General features: G+C 43.2%; 1 protein-coding gene across 1 annotated transcript in view; it reads left to right on the forward strand.

Annotated features, from left to right (window-relative positions):
- Positions 1 to 18,767, forward strand: part of COL25A1 (collagen type XXV alpha 1 chain) — a 526,117-nt gene that overhangs the window by 394,237 nt on the left and 113,113 nt on the right. Inside the window, exons 13-14 of the mRNA XM_019533963.1 lie at positions 13,959 to 13,985; positions 17,749 to 17,793. Coding sequence (XP_019389508.1) covers positions 13,959 to 13,985; positions 17,749 to 17,793 — 72 coding nt within the window. The remainder of the gene's footprint in view (positions 1 to 13,958; positions 13,986 to 17,748; positions 17,794 to 18,767) is intronic.

Raw genomic sequence — 18,767 nt, forward strand, 5'->3', positions numbered from 1 at the left:
TATCAAAAGAGGTGTGATTTTTTTTTTGTATGCTTTATTTCTTACATGCTTGTTGGACCTTTAAAAATTATCCATTGGGCAAGTGTTACAAATTTCCATTACAGTGATACAGGTCTTTTACGTGTTTTGGGAACATTTAGGACAACAACTCTATTCTGTTGCCCTTTTCCAAGGCTTTCCAAAATGAGCGATCGTAGGTGATTGCAGATATTGGGTGTTCAGGCAGATGAACTTCCGTATTAGAGATGACAAGTTCTTAGTCAGAAATCTCATCCCCATGTGATGTCTCACAGATAGCCCTACTATTGAATTGTGTTCTCCGCTTAGTCAGAGGGCAGAGCACACTCCTGAACTGTCTGTATCCATTGCTGCAGCACTTAGACTTTATTTGGAGGCCTTCCCATCCTGAAGTGGTATTACTGAAGGCAGTGGTGGATCCAGGATTTCCCAAAGTGGGTGCGGGAACAGAAACTTGGACTGCAGGGTTGGCTACACTTCCTGCTCCCAATAGGGAGTGTGTGAAAGAGACCATATTCAATTTGGATTCGGATTCAGCCCGAATCAGGGACAGTGATTTGATTAGTTGATTCAGATCACTGTCCTGTTTCAATTAGGCTGAATCTGAATCTGAAGGTTCAATGCTGATTTGGAGAATCAGTGATTAGGCCATAGACACAGCTTTCATTGTATTTTCTCCATACCTCAAAGTACCAGGTACGGCTCATGAATGCTGTAATGAGCAGATGGAGCATCACACAGGAACATGGGAGGCCCCCTGCATGCTTGGCAGCAAACCCAGAAGTGGACCAGAAGTACTTCTGGTACACTTCTGGGTCCACTGGGGAGTACATGGGGGTGGGGGACTGTGCCCCCCCAGCTCGGCAGTCAGCTGTGGGGGGACCGCAGGTGCCTCCCCAGACCCAGGAGGCACCAGTCACCCAGCCCGGGAGGTGAAAGGGGGCCCCCTCAGCACGTTCCCCGGAGGACCCAGAAGTGGACCAGAGGCATTTGTGGTCCACTTGCGAGTCTTCTGCCGAGCATGCTGGGGGGGGCCCCCACGCTCCTGTGGGACACTCCATGTGCCCCAGCATTGTAGCATTCGTACCAGGCATACCTTGAGCTGTGCCTGGTACCTCAAGGTATGTAGAAAAAACATTTAAAACTGTGTCTATGTCTAAATCACCAAATCTCTCCAAATCGATTTGGAGGGCTCTGATTCAATTCGGAGAGGTTAAAGTGTCTCCTGATTCAATTCGGGTTCGGAGATTTAGCCACTGAATTGTGCCGAATCTCCACCAAATTGAACCAGGGACCAAAGCCCTAGCTCCCAGCCTCCTCCACCCCCACCAGTATGGACAGACCACCATTGGGAGGTTCTGGGGGCATTTTGAGTCCCTAAAGCAGGTGACAGTCCCCCCTCCCTTCCCCTTCATGCTGAGAAGCATGTCCCATTCCCCTCCACCCCCATTTCACCACCCCTATGTGCCACTGCTGCTTTTCTTGCTGTCCCAGGGGAAGCTTGAGCCAGCCAGGCTGCACAGGGGCTGGTCACATCTGGAGATGGGGGCAGCAGCAACAGTGCCATGGGAGAGTAGCTCCCATGTAGCAGCAACAGTGCCATGGGAGAGTAGCTCCCATGTAGTAGTGCTTGGTTACCCCAGGAGCAAGCTTAGGGGAGGGGAACCCTGCTGTCCATCCCCACTGCTGCTGTTCCAGTCCCCAGCTGAGCCCAGCCCCTGCACAGACTGGGTGGGGTGGGCAGGAATGGCTCATGTGCTTCCCTCATCCCCAGGCCAGTAGGGAAAGCAGCAGCACCAGGTGGTGGGACGGGAGGGAAGAAAAGTGAGGAGGTGTACCTCTGAGCATGAAAGGGAAGGGAAGAGAAGGGGGATTTTCATTTGCTTTAGGGACTTGAAAAGGTCTCCAGAAGATCCCATGGTATGGTGCGGTCCAGAAAGGGGGTGCAGCCATGCCACTGTATCCTCTCTGTATCCACCCTTACTGGATGCATCTGACCATTTTAGTACTTGGCTTAAGTGCCAACAGCCCTCAGCTGTTGCTAGCAATAAAAGAAAGTGAAGCAGCGAAGACATATTTTCAGTTGTATTCTATTTTCCTTCCTGTGTCTCTCTCATCTTGCTTTGCTTTCCAAAGAGAGTGGTGGATTCTCCATTTCTGGATGTCTTCAAATCAGGACTGGATGCCTTTCTGGAAGATGTGCTTTAGCCAACAAACGATTTGTATTTTAGTTGCACACAAGTTATTGGACTCAATACAGGAATAACTAAGTGAAATGTAAGAGCCTGTGATATATAAAAGGTCAGACCAGTTGATCTAATGGTCCCTTCATCTCTAAGTCTCTTTCTTCCAGCATCTCCTGTATTAGAAAAGCAAGCCTAGAGACTCAGGAAAAAATGTGTCCTGTCACCTGCTCCTTCTCTTGCTCCCTCTTCCATTATGCCTCTATGGAATGCCCTCCTTTCATTGCACCCCATTAACTCTTTGCTCTTCCTGTTTGTATCTTCCTTCCCAGTTCATCAATATTCTACACTTTCCTTTTTCATCCTTTTTTTACCCCTAACCCTCCTGTCCTCTGGCTAGTTATTTTCCTTTCTCTGGTTGGTACCTTCCCTGCTTTTCCTCATCCTACTGTTACAGCAGCCATTAATAAAGATCTGCTGATGTAAAGCAATATAGGAGAGCTAATTAACTGCTGCTTTTTTTTTTTGCAGCAGTGAATACAAATAGGATAAGCCACAGCAAAATCAACATTTGTGTGAAGTTGCCCTTTTGATAACCAGTCTCCTTCTTTATTTACTTCTTCGTTGTTTTACTTCAGTGACCTCCCTAATGCTAAAGCCAAATACAGTAAAATATAAGTACTGCTGTGTGAGCAAATTATTACTTTATTGGGCAAGTCTCCACATTTTTAAAAATGTTTTCATGTGTGCTTTTTTCATATAAAACACAATCAGAATTGCAATCAGTGAAAATCTGACTTGAATGAATGGCAAAGCTCCCATTATCTTGTAGTCCTAGTTTGAGTTTCTGTGCCAGTATTTCTTGCCTCTGTCTGAAAGGGCCTAGAGGTGTTAAAGGGTTAAGGTTAAAAGAGTAAAGAAGTATCTCATTCTTATAGCTAAAGAGGAAGAATCCATTTACAGGCCTGATCTTTGAAATCTATGCTCCTGTTGCTCGTTTGGATATACATATACAGTACTTTTGCACTCCTATTGATTGCAAAGATTATTTGTTATAAACAGGCAACACACAAATAGGACAAAGGACTTTTTTTTCAAAGACAGTATCAGGTAATTTTGGTACAATAATGTATTATTCCACTAAGAGACATTTTCCTTTATTATTTTCCAGAAGTATCTGATATGAATTAATATAAATATTCCTCAGTGCACCAAAGCACTCACTTGTCCTTTACATTGCCATTGTGTTTTCACGTTTGGCACTTACATTCACTGTCCATGAAATCTGATATCTTGTAAAACAAATCAACTGTGCTGTAGCAGACATGCAAATAAAAAATGACCAGAGTATATATTTGTTATATTTCCTTAACCATTACAGTCTGAGTAATGTGAGATTGGATGCCAAACACCTTGAGTGACTCTTCCTAAAATAGTATAAACTGAAAGTACTTCACTTTTGAACTTCATTGTAAACTTTACAGGACAGATTTATATATTTTCTGCTTACTATAACACTTTTTCCTGTTCTGTAACTTGCTAAAACATAAATAACTAATGGACTGTGCTCAAAGCATCAGGGCACTTTAATCGTTATAGACCCAATTCTGTTCTCGTGTACACCACTTTTTCATTTCAGAAAAAATATTAGATAAGGAAGAGCTGTAGAAATTGTGTCCTCGCTGAAGACACTAGGAGTTTTTCCCTTGATTTTAGAGGAACAGGATTTTTCCCCAAGTTTTTTCTTTCCAGGAGATGACAAATTACCAAATGATAACAACATAAGACACAAGACAACAGGAGTAACTATAACTTAAAAAAGCCGTAATTTTAGAATGGCAGCCAATATAGAAATCCGGTGTTTAATAACCACTCAGAAAACAGTTGTTTCACCACCTTGCCCTATGATATCCACTAGTATAAGATGGATGCATGTACAATGTACTGCACACACCTTTGTTGTCAGCTAGAGCAACCTATTAACTTCCCAGCTGCAATGGCACATAAATCCCCATCTCCCATCTTTGGTAATGTTCCATCTTCTGACATAGTTGACCAGCTGATTTCCTCACTCTGTACATCTTAATGTATGACACCACTTTTAAAATAAGTGTTACAAACAGCTTCCATTTTGATTAGCAGAGATTACTTTTTATTTTTGATATATTCATGTTGATAGATCCTTGTTCTGTGCAATAACTTACCACTAAGGTTTGCAAACCTGGACTTTTGGATCTTTATTTAATAATTTAAATAAAAGCTAGCTGCCACTGACTTACTAGGATTTTTGGAATCTCAGTTAGTGCTTTTGAAGATCAAACTACCTTAATATGGATTACTAAAGAATGATTTAGAAACCTCATTTCGAGCACCTGAGTTTGAGCATTCTGGCCCAAGTCATCAAGATAGGGGAATATTAACATCTCCATTTGCACAGGGAACTGAGGAAGAATGTGATTAGCTGACTTGCTTATATAAGTCTTTGATATAAGTGGGAACTGAAATTAAGTTAGGCCTCTTGTCTTCCAGTTCTGTTTCTTAATTTCCATAATATCATTTCCACTGCTAATAGTAAAAATGTGAGTGGCCATGTGTCAATCATGCTATACTTGTACAACGTAACAAAAAAACTATAAATCAATCTCCAAACTACACAAGACTATCTTTCTGGTCCTTAAGCGCTGCAGAAGTTTCTATACATGGTAGACATTTTATGGTTTGGAGAAACAGGAGAATCATGCCTCCCTCAAGTGTAGGCAGAATTTCTATCAAAAGCCACCCCAGAATTGCAGCTCTTGGCAGGAACTATTTGGCGACTTGACCCCAAGGTCAAGGGAACCAAGCTGTGAAAGAAAAAAATAATAATTTACAGTGTCATAGAGAAGCAGAGCTGGAAGGGACCTCCAGAAGGCATCTAGTTTACCCCCTGCTTGGGGAGGATCATTCCTATCTAAACCATCCTGTACAAACCATAATCTAAACTCTACATAAGACTACCATCAAACCTGACGCAACATAGACCTAATACCGTAACCTGCCACAGGCAAAGCAGGGAAAGTACATCAGTTAATGTCCTGCTTCTATAACATGTTGTCAATATATGCTGAAAAGGTCCCAGGTAGAGGCCACACTCCCTGCTACAGAGGAAGGCAAAAACCTACACAATCCATACCAATCTGACCATGGGGTAAAATTCCTTTCTGGCCCTGGGTATAGTGATCAATCTGACCCTGAGAAGACGTGAAAGACCCTCTGACCAGGAACCTCCAGCTTTGGTCCCAGCAGCAACCATTTGGAGTTGGTTGGAACCTTTCTGGGCATATATTTCTGTGTTTTTCAGCTATTCTAGGGCCTATAGAGTTTACTAGCTGTAATTCTTCCATTGTGTAGCCATGGGATGTCAAACCCATCCATGTCCACAGGCTGGATGAGTAGCACAGGGCTGGTCTACAAGCTGGCCCTGCCTGCTGGATCCAGTGCATATCCTGGAGCAGCTGGAGTAGAGGCCATATGCGGCATGGCCCTACTCCACCTACTCTGGGACCATGGTGCCCACAGCAGCTATACCAGGACATGCTGCTGGATCTGTCATGGAGCTGATGCACACTTAAGTGGGTCCTGCCAGCAACATGGTCCCAGAGTAGCTGAAGTGAGTGCTGTGTGTGGCGTACGGGGCCTTCTGGTGCTCCTTGCATGTTGCCTGTTGGTCAACTCCAAGACCCACAGGCAGCACCGGCAGCCAGATGATAGACCTTTGTGGGCTATTTCCAAGCCTTAGGCTATATCTTTCAAAACCCTGGTGTAGTCAACACAGCCCTCTTATTCCAGTGGAACAAGTGGGAAAAGGCTCTATAAATTTGCATTGTATTTCTGAGTTCCTATGCTGGTTTTCCCCATGTAAAATAGCTCCCCTCTCTTCCCTGGTGCATTAAAAAATATGTAATTAACACCTTTTTCCTCCAGGCATTTTTCTTACATGCTTTTGTATATTTAAATATAGCTCATAAAAGGGAATGTGCTCTCTTCAGAAAATGCAGGCAAGTAATTGAAAATAGATATGTAAAGTAAGTCTAGTCCATGCTAGAACTGTATTATTCCATTAAATTCAGAACAATATTTCAATTGTTCTTTATGGGTGACTAAGTGGGGTGGGGAGAGAGTTATTAGTGGATCAGCTGCACAGTCTCCACACAGCTTTGTGTGCCAGGCCTTTTCCTTTCCCAGTGCCATGGGTGATCCTTTATAGAGAAACTGTTCCAGTTTAACTGAGCTCAGCAGTTTGGAAGTCCATATGGTAAGAAGCACTTGCCAGCATGTGTAAATTATGTAATGAATCATTTTAGGTAAGTGTTTAATTACAACTAACATTGCTCAGGCCACATTAACACATAGGCAAACTAGGCACATGCCTAGGACCCTAAGTGAAGAAGGGGCCCAGTTGTGCTTATTTTACATATAATTATTAAGTGAAAAAGTAATATAAATATACAGGATTAAGTAGGGGCCCACTAGGGCTTTGCCTAGGGCCCACTAAAGGTTTAATGCAGCCCTGAGCATTCCTGAGGTAAGCACTAGAGGCAACCATCTTGCTTAAGAGTTTTACCATAAGTGACTCAAAAGTAGAGGGAGATACAGTAAAATAATTTCCAGCCTGATATAAATAAGGTGCAAGCACCATTAAATGAAACATTGACATTTATATTTAAATATTTCATTTCTAATGTTATTCCTTTGTTTCTTTTAATGACTGTCCTCTGCTGTTCTTCAAAAACATGATAAGAAATAGTTTGCATTCTCTGCCACTGGCCATGCTTTCTTGTCCAGGCTAGAATTTTTCCCTTTCTTGCAGTTTCTAAACTTTCTTGCAGTTAATGTTGCCATTGGTAGCAGTCACAGGAGCTCTAGTACAGAAGGCATCACTGGAGCTAGATGACACAATACTGAGATCTATCAGCAGGTGCCAGGATTCCTGTTTTCCTTTCAACTGCAGTCATTACTCCTCCCTGGAGAAAGTGAAATGGTGGTCACAGTGGTGAAAAATTCTGGGGAAAATTCTAGACTAGTCATAACCACAGCCATAGTGACCCACTGACATTTTTAAATGAGGTGTCAGCCTCTAGTAGTAGACACAGAAATGTCCCATATATTATCATTATTATTATAAATAATAATAATGGATCACAATTTATGTATGGAGATAGCAATAATACATGCATGGCATGGCATAAAGCCCTGCATTTAGAATGGAACAATCCCATGTACCGGTACAGGCTGGGGATTGACTGGCTAAGCAGCAGCTCTGCAGAAAAGGACGTGAGGGTTACAGTAGACAATAAGCTGCACATGAGCTGTCAGTGTGTCCTTGTTGTAAAGAAGGCTAATGGCATACTGACCTGTATTAGTAGGTGTGTTGTCAGGAAATTGAGGAATGTGATTATTCCCCTCTATTCAGTACTGAGGAGGTCACAACTGGAAAACTGTCCAGTTTTGTGTCCCACCCTCCTCACCCCAATACAGAAAGGATGTGGACCAACTGGGGAAAGTCCAGTGGAGGGCAACAAAAATCATTAGGGGGCTGGGGCACGTGACTTCTGAGGGAGAGACTCAGGGAACTGACCTCAGAGAAGAGAAGACTGAGAGAGGATTTAATAGCAACATTCAACTACCTGAAGGTTCCAAAGAGGATGGAGGTAGACTGTTCTCAGTGATGGCACATGACAGAACAAGGAGCAATATACTCAAGTTGCAGCAAGGGAAGTTTAGGTTAGATATTAGGAAAAATTGTCTCACTAGGAGGGTATTAAAGCACTGAAACAGGCTACCAAGAGAGGCTGTAGAATCTCCATCTTTGGAGGTTTTCAAGACCCAGCTAGACAAAACCTTGGCTGGGATGATCTAGTTAGGGATGATCTTGCTTTGAGCACAGGGTTGGACTAGATGACCTCCTGAGGTCCCTTCCAACCCTCATTTTCTGTGATTTCATAGATTCAAAAGACATAGGGCTGGAAGGGACCTTGCAAGTTCATCGGGTCCAGCCCCCTACCCAACAGTTATATCACCCCAGCAAAACAGGCATCCAAGCGTTTCTTAAAGGTATCCAGCGTAGATGCTTACACCATTTCTGAGAGGAGTCTATTCCAGACTCTGGAGACTCAGACAGTAAAGTTTTTCCTATGTCCAGTCTAAAACAGTCTTCTTGCAGTTTGTGACCATGAGACCTTATCTTTCCTTGGGGTGCCCTGATGAACAGACATTCTCCCAGTTCCTGATGCACACCCCTTATATACCAAGTCACCCCTGAGCCTTCGCTTCTCCAGGCAGAAAAGTCCCATGCCTCTCAGCCTTTCCTCATAAGGCCTATTCTCTTGACCTCTGATCATGCGTGTGGCTCTCCTTTGGACTCTCAAGCTTCTCCACATCCTTTCTAAAGTGTGAAGCCCAGAAGTGGATGCAGTACTCCACCTGCGGCCTCACCAAGGCCAAGTAAAGTGGGAAGATGACGTCTTAGGTCTTGTTTGAGATGCATTGGTAGATGCAAGCCAGAGTTGTATTTGCTTTGCCAGCTGTGACATTGCATTGGTAGCTCACATTCATCTTGTGATCAGTCATGTCCCCCAGTTCTCTTTTGGTTGTGGTGCTAGTGAGTGTAGCGCTGCTGAGCCTATATGTATGATATGCATTTTTTCCCCAAAGTGGAGCACTTGCATTTCTCTGTGTTGAATGTCATCAGGTATTGATCTGCCCACCTTGCGAACCTGTCCTGGTCAGCCTGAACTGCCAGCCTATCCTCTAGAGTGACTGCACTTCCCTATAATTTGGTATCATCTGTGAACTTTGGCAATCCATTTCTGACACCCAAATCCAGATAATTTATGAATATATTAAAGAGTACTTGTCTGAGTACAGAGCCCTGGGGAGACACCGCTGGTCACCATGTGCCATGTTGACTCAGTTCCATCAACTGTCACCCTCTGGGTCTGACCACAGAGCCAGTTCCCCAGCCATTGAACCATAAGGTTGTTGAGGCTGCAGTTCCCCAATTTTACCATGATGACATCATGGGAGAGCAAATCAAGGACTTTTTTGAAATCTGAATATATGACATCAACATCTTCTCCATTGTCCAGGTGGTGTATCACATGGTCATAGAAGGAAATGAGGTTGGTCAAGCAAGACCTACCCACAATGAAGCCATGTTGGCTATCTCTCAGAACTTTGCCTTCCATTAGCCTGTTGCTGATGGTTTCTTTGATGACTTTTTCCAAGATCTTTCCAGGGATTGAGGTCAAACTGCTTGGCCTATTGTTCCCTGTATCTTTCTTCCTTCCTTTCTTGAAGATAGGCACCACATTGACCCTCTTCCAATCGTCAGGAACCTCCCAAGTGCCATGAATTCTCAAATATTCTCACCATTGGTTATGCCATGATGTCAGCCAACTCTTTTAGCACTCTTGGGTGCATTCCATCCAGGCCAGGTGACTTGTGGAAGTCCAGCCTCTCAAGCTGTTCCCTCACAAGATCTTCACCAATTACAAGCATATAATTCCCCTTACCCTGGTAGTCCTGTGTCCTGTCAGGCAAGGTGATCCCCTTTGGCTAGTGAAAAACTGACACAAAGTAGTCATTGAGGAGATTAGCTTTCTTCTGGGTGTCGGTTGTCAGCTGCCCCATTTGGTTCCAATGTTGCCCTTGTTTTTTTTTCTGACTTCCCATGTATTTGAAGAAGCACTTTTTATTGTTAGACAGTTTGAATTCAATTTTAGCCTTGGCTTTTCTGGTGTGGAGGCTTAATGGTAGTTCCTGACTTCCATCCCTTCCATCTCTTTTCAGATTCAGGAGGTCCATGAATTCCCTATTGAGCCAAGAGGGTCTCCCAGCCCTTTTGCTACCTTTCCTATGGGCCAGAATGGACTTCCCTTGTGCTTTGAGGATCACATCCTTAAGGAGCAGCTACTCATCATGGACTGCCTTCCCCGTAGGGGCCTCAACAACCAACCTTTTGAGCTTGTGAAAGCTTTCCTAAAGTCGAGGCTTTCCGCACTGCTGACTGATTTGCCAGCTTTGTCATAGATAGAGAAAGTGAACAACTCATGATCACTGTTACCAAGTTTCCCTTCCATCCTCAGGTCACTATTTAGATCATCCCTTTTGACTAGTACCAGATCCAGCAGCTCCTTACCTCTTTTTGTTCTGTAGAATTTTTGAGTCAAATAGAGCTCATTAATGCAAGTGAGGAAGCTTTGCAAATGATCAGATTTGGCTGAATGCTCTTCCCATGAGATGTCAGGGTGGTTGAAGTTGCCCATGACAACCATGTACCCAGAGCGTGCAGCCTCCACCAGTTCCCTAGTGAATTCATGGTCAAATTCTTCCTCCTGGTTAGGACAGAATATATGTATCATTAGAATAGACCTGTGGCCTGAAAAGGTTGTTGACTTCTGGTTTGGGGCAGTGAGGATGTTACTCTCCAGGGGGTGGGGGGTCTTGGGTTCTGATTGCTTCACCCAGGGTATTTTGTAACCAATGACCATCTAATGCAGTGGCACTCAACCTTTTTCCCTGCAGGCTGGATGGGCAGTGGCCCATCAACCACAGGCTGGATCCTGCCAGTGGTCCTGATCCAGCCCTGAGGCCAGTGCATTGGGCAGTGTCTGACCATGTGGAGGGGGATGCAGGGCAGCCCAGCTGCAACCTTGCCCTGCAGGGAAAAAAGGGGATGGTTTGGTCCTATTGGGGTCAGGGGAGGAGAGTGGCCCGGCCCCAATCTGGCCATGCGGGGAAAAATGGGGGCATGTCTTACCCCATGGGGGAGAAGAGGAGTGGCCCAGCCTCAATCTGGCTCTGTGGGGAAAAAGGAAGTATGACCCAGCTTCGTGCGGAGGAAGAGGGCATGGTTTAACTTCATGTGGAAAGGAGGCATGGCCTGGCCCCAGTCTGGCCCTATGAGGGGGAAAGGGTGTGTGGCTGGGTCGCTGATCCAGATGTAGGGGAGGGGGTGTGGCCTGGCTACAACCATTAGGGCAGGGCTTGGGGTTTAAAATTTAGCTGGTGGAGGGTGACCAAATTAATGGCCACCATTCCCCTGCCACTAAATTTCCTGCCCCACAGGGACCCCTGTGGGCCAGATGTGATGGCTTTGTGGGCCGCATTTGACTCTTAGGTTGGAGGTTGGGTACCCCTGGCCTAACACACCACTGTCACTACATAAACAATAGCAGTAATAATAAACATTGCTTAAATTGGAAAAGATAGATGCCATGTTTCAACCATGCTCCAAGTCCTGTCCCTTTTTTTCCCCACAAACCAAGAAAAATAGAGAGGGACAACCTGACCTCCTACACACAATCAGAACTAAACAACCCACCAAGGTTGGGGAGCCTCTTTCTTGACCCAGCTGCTTAAGAAAATGGAGAAATGCTTCTGGCAGCATTTTCTGAGTAAAAGTAGGTGCTAGGAAAAGCATATTATTGGTGGGAGTTTATAGATCATGTGCCATGGTGGCTGGAAGCAGAACAAGCTTTCTTTCCCATTTCTAGTTTAGGGTTGAGGAGAGAAAAGAAACAATACACTTGATAAATTGGCTCTATATTTTTCATGATCCTAATGACCACTTATTAAATGTAACGAACTCAACTGCACAGGCAGACAAAATATAAACATCCATTTACCTTTTAATCTAACCTTCAGTTTCTTGCATTTTGGTACCATCCACAATCAGCCCTTGAGAAACATGCATTCCTTCATTATGATGTCCAGCATTTCTCCCTCTCGGAGCTGCTGAAAGATCTTATAACTAAGCATTTACTGGAAATTAGAGTTGATTACCTCTGCGTGTTTTCTTGAAACCTATGGGCTGAAAGGACTTCTCCAGCCTATTAAAGATGTCACTGTCATGAACAACCCAGATTATAATACCCAGGGTTCATTCACCTGCTCCTCTACCAACACCATATATTTCATCACCTGCTTACACTGCCCCTCTGCTGTCTATATTGGACAGACGGTGTTTCCTGTATGAAAGAATAAATGGACACTGATTTGGCATCAGTTTTAGAAAGATACAAAAGAAAAGCCTGTAGCAGAACACTTTTAACCACCTGGGATGTTTCATCACTGCCCTTAGCTGATCTTAAATAACAAAATTTTAAAAACTAATGTGAACATGAAATTATGGAACAAGAAATCATCTGTGCGGTGGACTATGTTATGTATGGTTTCAACAGAGATTCTGGATTCTTACCTCATTACCTGGACTAGTTTTTATAACCCTTATGCCCCGAAGTGAGGTAGAGTTAGGATTTGTCTATCCTTTTTTATCTCTTCAACCCAACTTTGCCTCTCTTAGCAGTGGTTCCTGCCCCTGTTCTTTCCCCTTCTTTCCCTATCCTTTGTATTTCAGTTTATTCATTCCTTTCTGTGTAGTACCCCAGCTCTGGGCAAGTCCATTTATAGAACCTGGTGAAGTAGACTGTAGCCTATGAGGGCTTATGCCTTTCTGAATGAGTTAGTCTTTTAGGTGCCACTCTATTCTGCCTGATCCTTAGCCTGAACACACTCAATTCCCATTGAAGATTGGATGGAGAAAGCTCTCAGCTTTCAGTATCTCACAGGTCCTGAAGTCAGCAGGACTTGAAGATGCTCAGAACAGTGCATTATGACCTTAATGCTGTTCCTATGAGTAGCAATGGCAAAACCCACATGGTCTTCATGGTGCAGGGTTGATACTCAGCTGGTGATCTGTCCCATTGGAGCTCCTTCGTGCTATCAGCATGAGCTATGTTGTATTAACAGTACTGTTAATGTATGCCTGGGAGCTCAGAGAAGTGTAATGGCTACTGTGTGGGGAGGATCCTGCTCTGCCCTTCTAGGTAATACCTACGAAGTAAAAACTAGCCCTGTGTTTGTAAAGCAGAATTCATCCCATACAGGCTGAGATTGTAAACAAGTCCAGCTCTGGCACTTTGCGCTGACTGACTGACATAATGGATCAGAGAGCTATACTACTTTTCTGGTGCCCCCTCTTCTCTGCAGCCACACTCCACTCGGTGGAGTGAAGCATCCAAGCACTGACAGTCCTAATAAAGTCCCTGAGACTTCAAACCAGGCTTGAAATTAAGCAGGTGAACTTTCCTGAGTTTACTTGCCTATTCTTCACCTCTTTGGTCAGCCCTAAAATGGAAATAATGAAGCTTCTTCACCTCACAAGGGTGTTAACAGGAATAATTAGTTAATATTTGCAAACTGTGTTGCAGATGAAAAGCCCTATAAAAATGTCAAAACCACTGTTGTTATGCAGATTCACTCAGCTACCTTTTCTGAACTAGGTGGGAGATTTATTCTGCTTTTACTCCTCAAGTATTCAATTGCTTAAATCTTGCCTTTATGCTGCCAAGCAAGCATATAATGTGGATATTTAACTGTGGAAACACAACTGGCCTTTAGCTGGTATCAGAGAAGCAGGAAAGCCTGAGCCTTCTAAATGCTGACAGATTTGTCAGTATTGGAAGAAACAGATGGGATAGGATAGAAAAGATTAGAAAGGGGGAAATCTGAATCTTCTAGTTTGTAGTTAAAGAGAAGAGAAAAGATCCATTGTACATTTCCAGCAAAAAGTTTTCTTTTTCCTTGATGTAAAAAACATCAGCTGGTTTCACTCTGGCATAAGAATGCTTACACATGAGGATGTTTTTAATTGGTCATTTAAGCTTAAATTGGCTACACTATTATTATGCTAATTGAATTGTTTTCCCTTTTCAGGGACCTCAGGGGCCTCCAGGACAAAAGGTATAGTATAAACAACAATACTGTGAAAGTGATTATATTTCCTAGGGCTAAATTGCAAGCAGAAGAGGTGAACAGTATTAGCTACTGTATGGCACATAAAAGCAGTTACTTCAGTCTGTGAATTTTGTTTTCCCAAAATACAACTACGTAATGTAAGATTTCTAATTTCCCCCATTATAGGAAGTTCAGGCAATGCTGAGCTGACTGTTTTCAATCTGTCTGTCTCCCCAACTTGCAGGTTAAAAGGGCACTATAATATTCTCATTCAAGTACTGGTATAACTATGAAACCAAAGTTAAAACGTTGTGAAAAGTGGGGGATAAAGTTTCAAATTGAATGCCTGTCCTTACTCAAGTAGATCAGTGCCATATGACCAAAAATTTGACCAAAGAAACAAAGGATAGAGGTGTTGCTGATAAATGGTGTTTGGTTGGCTGTATTCAGGTGGCCCACTGGTGTCTTCCTGTTTCCACGGTAACTTGAGAACTGATTTCCTGTAAATGCTTTCAGCATTATTTACACTCAGCAGAACTGACTGCTGTAGTTTGATGGAGTGAACCAAGGATTTATGGAGCTTCATGTTTCGAACAATACAAACTGTATCAGTAATAAAACTAGTAGATGGCATTTTGCCAGCATCTCTTCCAAGTACCACAAAAGCCAAATTGTCTGAAAAGTGATTTCAAAAGATAAAAAGTGATGTAGAGCGCTTTTAATAAAGTTTGCTTAATACTTAAAAAGAAACTTAAGAATGAATAATTAGCATTATCACAGGTGGGAAAGTTATTGTCCTCTATATTTCGGTCTCTGAAAGTATCACAAGCACAGCATTCTTTTGGCATCTGTTAAACAAAAACCCTTTCAAACAAAAGAAACTAAAAGCTATTGATATGAAAGAGCTTGTTTTAGCACTATTCAGAATGATGAGAGCTTTTTTCTTAAGGGCAGGGTAAATTCCTAAGATGGAAAGGAGAGGAGCATTGCATGTTTAGCACTGTCAGAGTGTGAAATTGTAAAGCTGCACTTGTTCCCATGTTGCCAATATAAAAACCCTCCTTCTGACTTGGGAGGGACTTTATTACTAGCATAATAAACCTCAGTAAAAATCTTTGCATGATATTCTTTGAAAATCAAATACTTTTGCTTTATTAAGCATATGCAAAGTTAGCCCATTTTCAGTTGGTTTTGTTCATGCAATTTATCATCTTTTAGTCTCATAAGATAAAGGTGTGTGACAATATTGACAAGAGAAAGTTCCATAATAAAAGAAGAGTGTATGGACAGCCTGATGACTTAATTCCCCTGTGAACTTGTGCCTTTCCCCTGTGGCTTTTTGATAGGAACAGTAAAAACACTGACAGACATGCACTCCCTGCTGTAACTCATGGTGCTTTGCAGGAAGCGCCATGAGTTACAACGATCCCCTGGACCCAACATGTTTGCAGCCATTCTCCCTTAGCCCTGCCTTCCCTCTTCCCAGGCTATCTACAGAATAGGGGGTGGGGGGTAGAGACGAGAGGGAGCTTGGTCTGGAGCTTGCCCAGCCTGCACTAGAGGGTGGGGCAGGTGGATTGGAGCCCTCCAAAAAAACAGAAGCCACCAAGATGGGTGGTGGGAAGCACTCCAATACACCTGCCTCACCCTCCAGCATGGGCTGGGCAAAACCCAAACCAAGCTTCTTCCCCTCCTTTCCCTCTACTGTCATTCTGAAAACAGCACTGAGGTTGAGGCTGGGCTGCTGCAGCCCAACCTTGCTCCTTGCATGCACTGACAGATGTTAATGAAGGTGCTTAACATTGGAGTGCTTTGATATGAATCCTCATGTAATGAGGGTTCAGACTGTTGCACAATCAGACATTTTTAAAGCACTCTGCAGCCATGCACTTCTGTCAGTGCATGAATGTAGAGTGCTTCAGGGGCCAAATCACATGATAAACTGTCACTTCTGTCAGTGCCCTAAAAGTATATGAAAGTGTTCAGTATTGCCGCTTATTCCTAGTTAGCATTCATGGTCTTGCATCAGGCAGCAAATAGGCTAATTCAAACGATGCTGCCAAGTCTGCAAACTCAGAGGTGTTTCCATGACCCTGGGGCCTCACTTCACCAAGGACAGGTTGAAATACCTGTATGGTATTTCTAGATAAGGTTCTAGTGGCATGTGATATGGAAAGCAAAGTTTCTTAGTGCTGCACAGCTCCATGTTGAGTAGAGCTAGGGGCCTCCTCAGAATTCAAGATGCTCTTCCTTTATTTGCAGCCCTGTCTGGGGGCACAGGTTTCCACATACTCTTATTTAATCATACTATTCCATCCATTTTTCTCATAATCCCATCTGTCCACCGGTGCTGGACACGATCCTTAATGGCTTCTTTGTCTCCTGGCTTGTGCCAGTGAGCTGAACCTCATAAGTCATATAAACATCTGACTGGAGGGTAGAATACAGCACACTGATCTTTTGTCTTGTATAGAGTAAACCTGGTTGAATGGCTTTATAGGGAGCCCCACATTTATTTGAAAGGGGGCTGGGCAAGAGTTTGCCATGTCCATGTTGATTCCTCCACTTTTCCCCCTTCATTTTAAAACAAGTCCATTTCAACAGATACTTAGACCTTCTAATCTCGATTCATAATGAACTTAAAAAATGAAAAATAAACCGATGGTTTCAATTTACTTTTGTACTGTAACTTGTGTGTAGGTTTAAAAAAAAGGAGAGAGAGAGGCTGCCATGTCAGCAGATACTATACGGCTGCTTTCCTGTACCCCTGAGTTGTCACATAAAATCCATATTGACAGTTGTACAAAATATAACAAATAAACTGTGCATCAGAAACAAGTTGGAATTTATGCTAAAGCTTTGTAAAAATATATAAATATATCCCTCCAATGTTGCTGTTAAATTCTTTCTTCACATCTGCTTCGTGTTTGATCTATAGTGGTTTTTAAAATTTTGACTGCAGTAAGTGACACTGATGCTGTTTAAAAAGATGGCTATGGTTTGCAAAGCCAGACTGAATTATTACCACTTATCTCTTAAAAGCACTAAAGATAGATCAGTGCTACCAGTCATTGGATTTAAAGCTTACCTCTCCATGTGAGCAGTTTTGATCACACAGGCACAAATACTAGATTTAGCGGGATCAGTCTTCATCTAGAGTGTTAAAAGGAATTGCATTTTAATTCCTTAATTCCTGGTGAGGCATTCACAACCTAGCAATATAATCATTGTTTTGAACTTGGGTAATGAAGTAAGAGACACTGAATAACCCAGTAATTTATAACTGACATTAGGGCACTTTTAATTAATGCAGAAGGTCAAGTGGGAAAGAGATAACAAATTAATAGAAAATAGGACTAGCAGGCAACTGGTGATGCTTCTGGATCATGATGTATGCATGAGAGGTCACTAGAATCTTCAATGTATATGCCTAAGTAGGAGTATGGAGGAGCAGAGGATGCCCAGACCCTCCATCTACTCTTTAGGCCATTGATACAAGATCCAAAGGCCAGACAAGTCTAGATATTCAGTGCCTCAATGACTGTTGCATGTCCAGGAGTCAAACCCAGGTCTTCTATGTGGCAGACAAGGATTCTACCACTGAACTGCAACAGCGGGTAAACAAAAAATACTATACTTAAAAAAATATATTGCGCTTAGGACGTGCATGTTCAACATACTTCTTTATTAAAGTACTGTATTTCAGGGCTGAAATGTTTTAAAATTGCTTTGTTTAACTTACTAAACTTAATTATATGGTTCCCACCAGGGGTCTCTTGGAGTGCCTGGTATTCCAGGAAAGGATGGACAAACGGTGAGTTCAATGGAAAATCTTTTAGTCTTCTTTCTTCAGCATTGTATCTGTCTCTGAAGAAATAAATTAATATAATTCCAGAAGTCAATAACAGCTTGTCCACATTAGAAATGGAGCTATCAAAAGTGTGAGTTTTATTGGATTTTGTTAAAATGATGCAAAACATTGAAAAATCTTATTTTGGGGGAAGAGGACTAGGAGCAATGGCCTCAAATATGGTAGAGGAAAGTTAGGTTTGAGATTAGGAAGAGCCTTCTCACTGTGCGGGTAGTCAAGCATTGGAATAGTCTACCTATGGAGCTTGTGGACTCTCCATTTCTAGACATTTTCAAGAGCAGGTTAGACAGGCACTTGACTGGGATGGCTTAGTAGGGGGCTGGACTAGGAGTATATACAGGGAAGTTAGGGGGAAATCAGTCATGTTAAAAATGGCCACCTCATCTAACTTATTTCGTCCAGGTACACACCCTACACTTAGATCCCTAGTTAAGTCAATCCAAATGCAACCTGTACAGACTTCAGAAAGGTTAGATTGACCCAATCAAAGTTAACTGTACCTTGGAGGTAGTCTAACTTAGATTGAGTCTGGCAAGATCGATTTAATTAAACTTCTGTACAGATCCCAGCATAGCCATGGGACTGCGAAAGCCCAGCTGCTGTCCCCAGCCCTAAGTGGGGCTGCACTTTTCTTCCCCCTCCCCCTGGCACTGGGCTATTTTAGCGCCCCCCCCCCAGGCTTTTGCCCCACCTCTAGAGGGACAATGCCCCACTCCACCCCATAAACCAGCCAGCCCCTCTGAGCCTCCCAAACTCCCCCATCCCATAGGCCACTCCTTGTGCTAGTTTTACCAGCATTCACTGGTGCTGGGAGATATAGAAGTAAGTCAGTGCGAGGGGCGGGGCAGGAAGGATCAGGGGAGGGTTGATTTGTGGGGGGGTGTTGTTCATCTGGGAAGGGTTGAGGGGCTAAAATT

The sequence above is a fragment of the Crocodylus porosus genome, unplaced genomic scaffold (genome assembly GCF_001723895.1).
Source record: "Crocodylus porosus isolate Cpor-Errol unplaced genomic scaffold, CroPor_comp1, whole genome shotgun sequence".
NCBI lineage: Eukaryota > Metazoa > Chordata > Crocodylia > Crocodylidae > Crocodylus > Crocodylus porosus.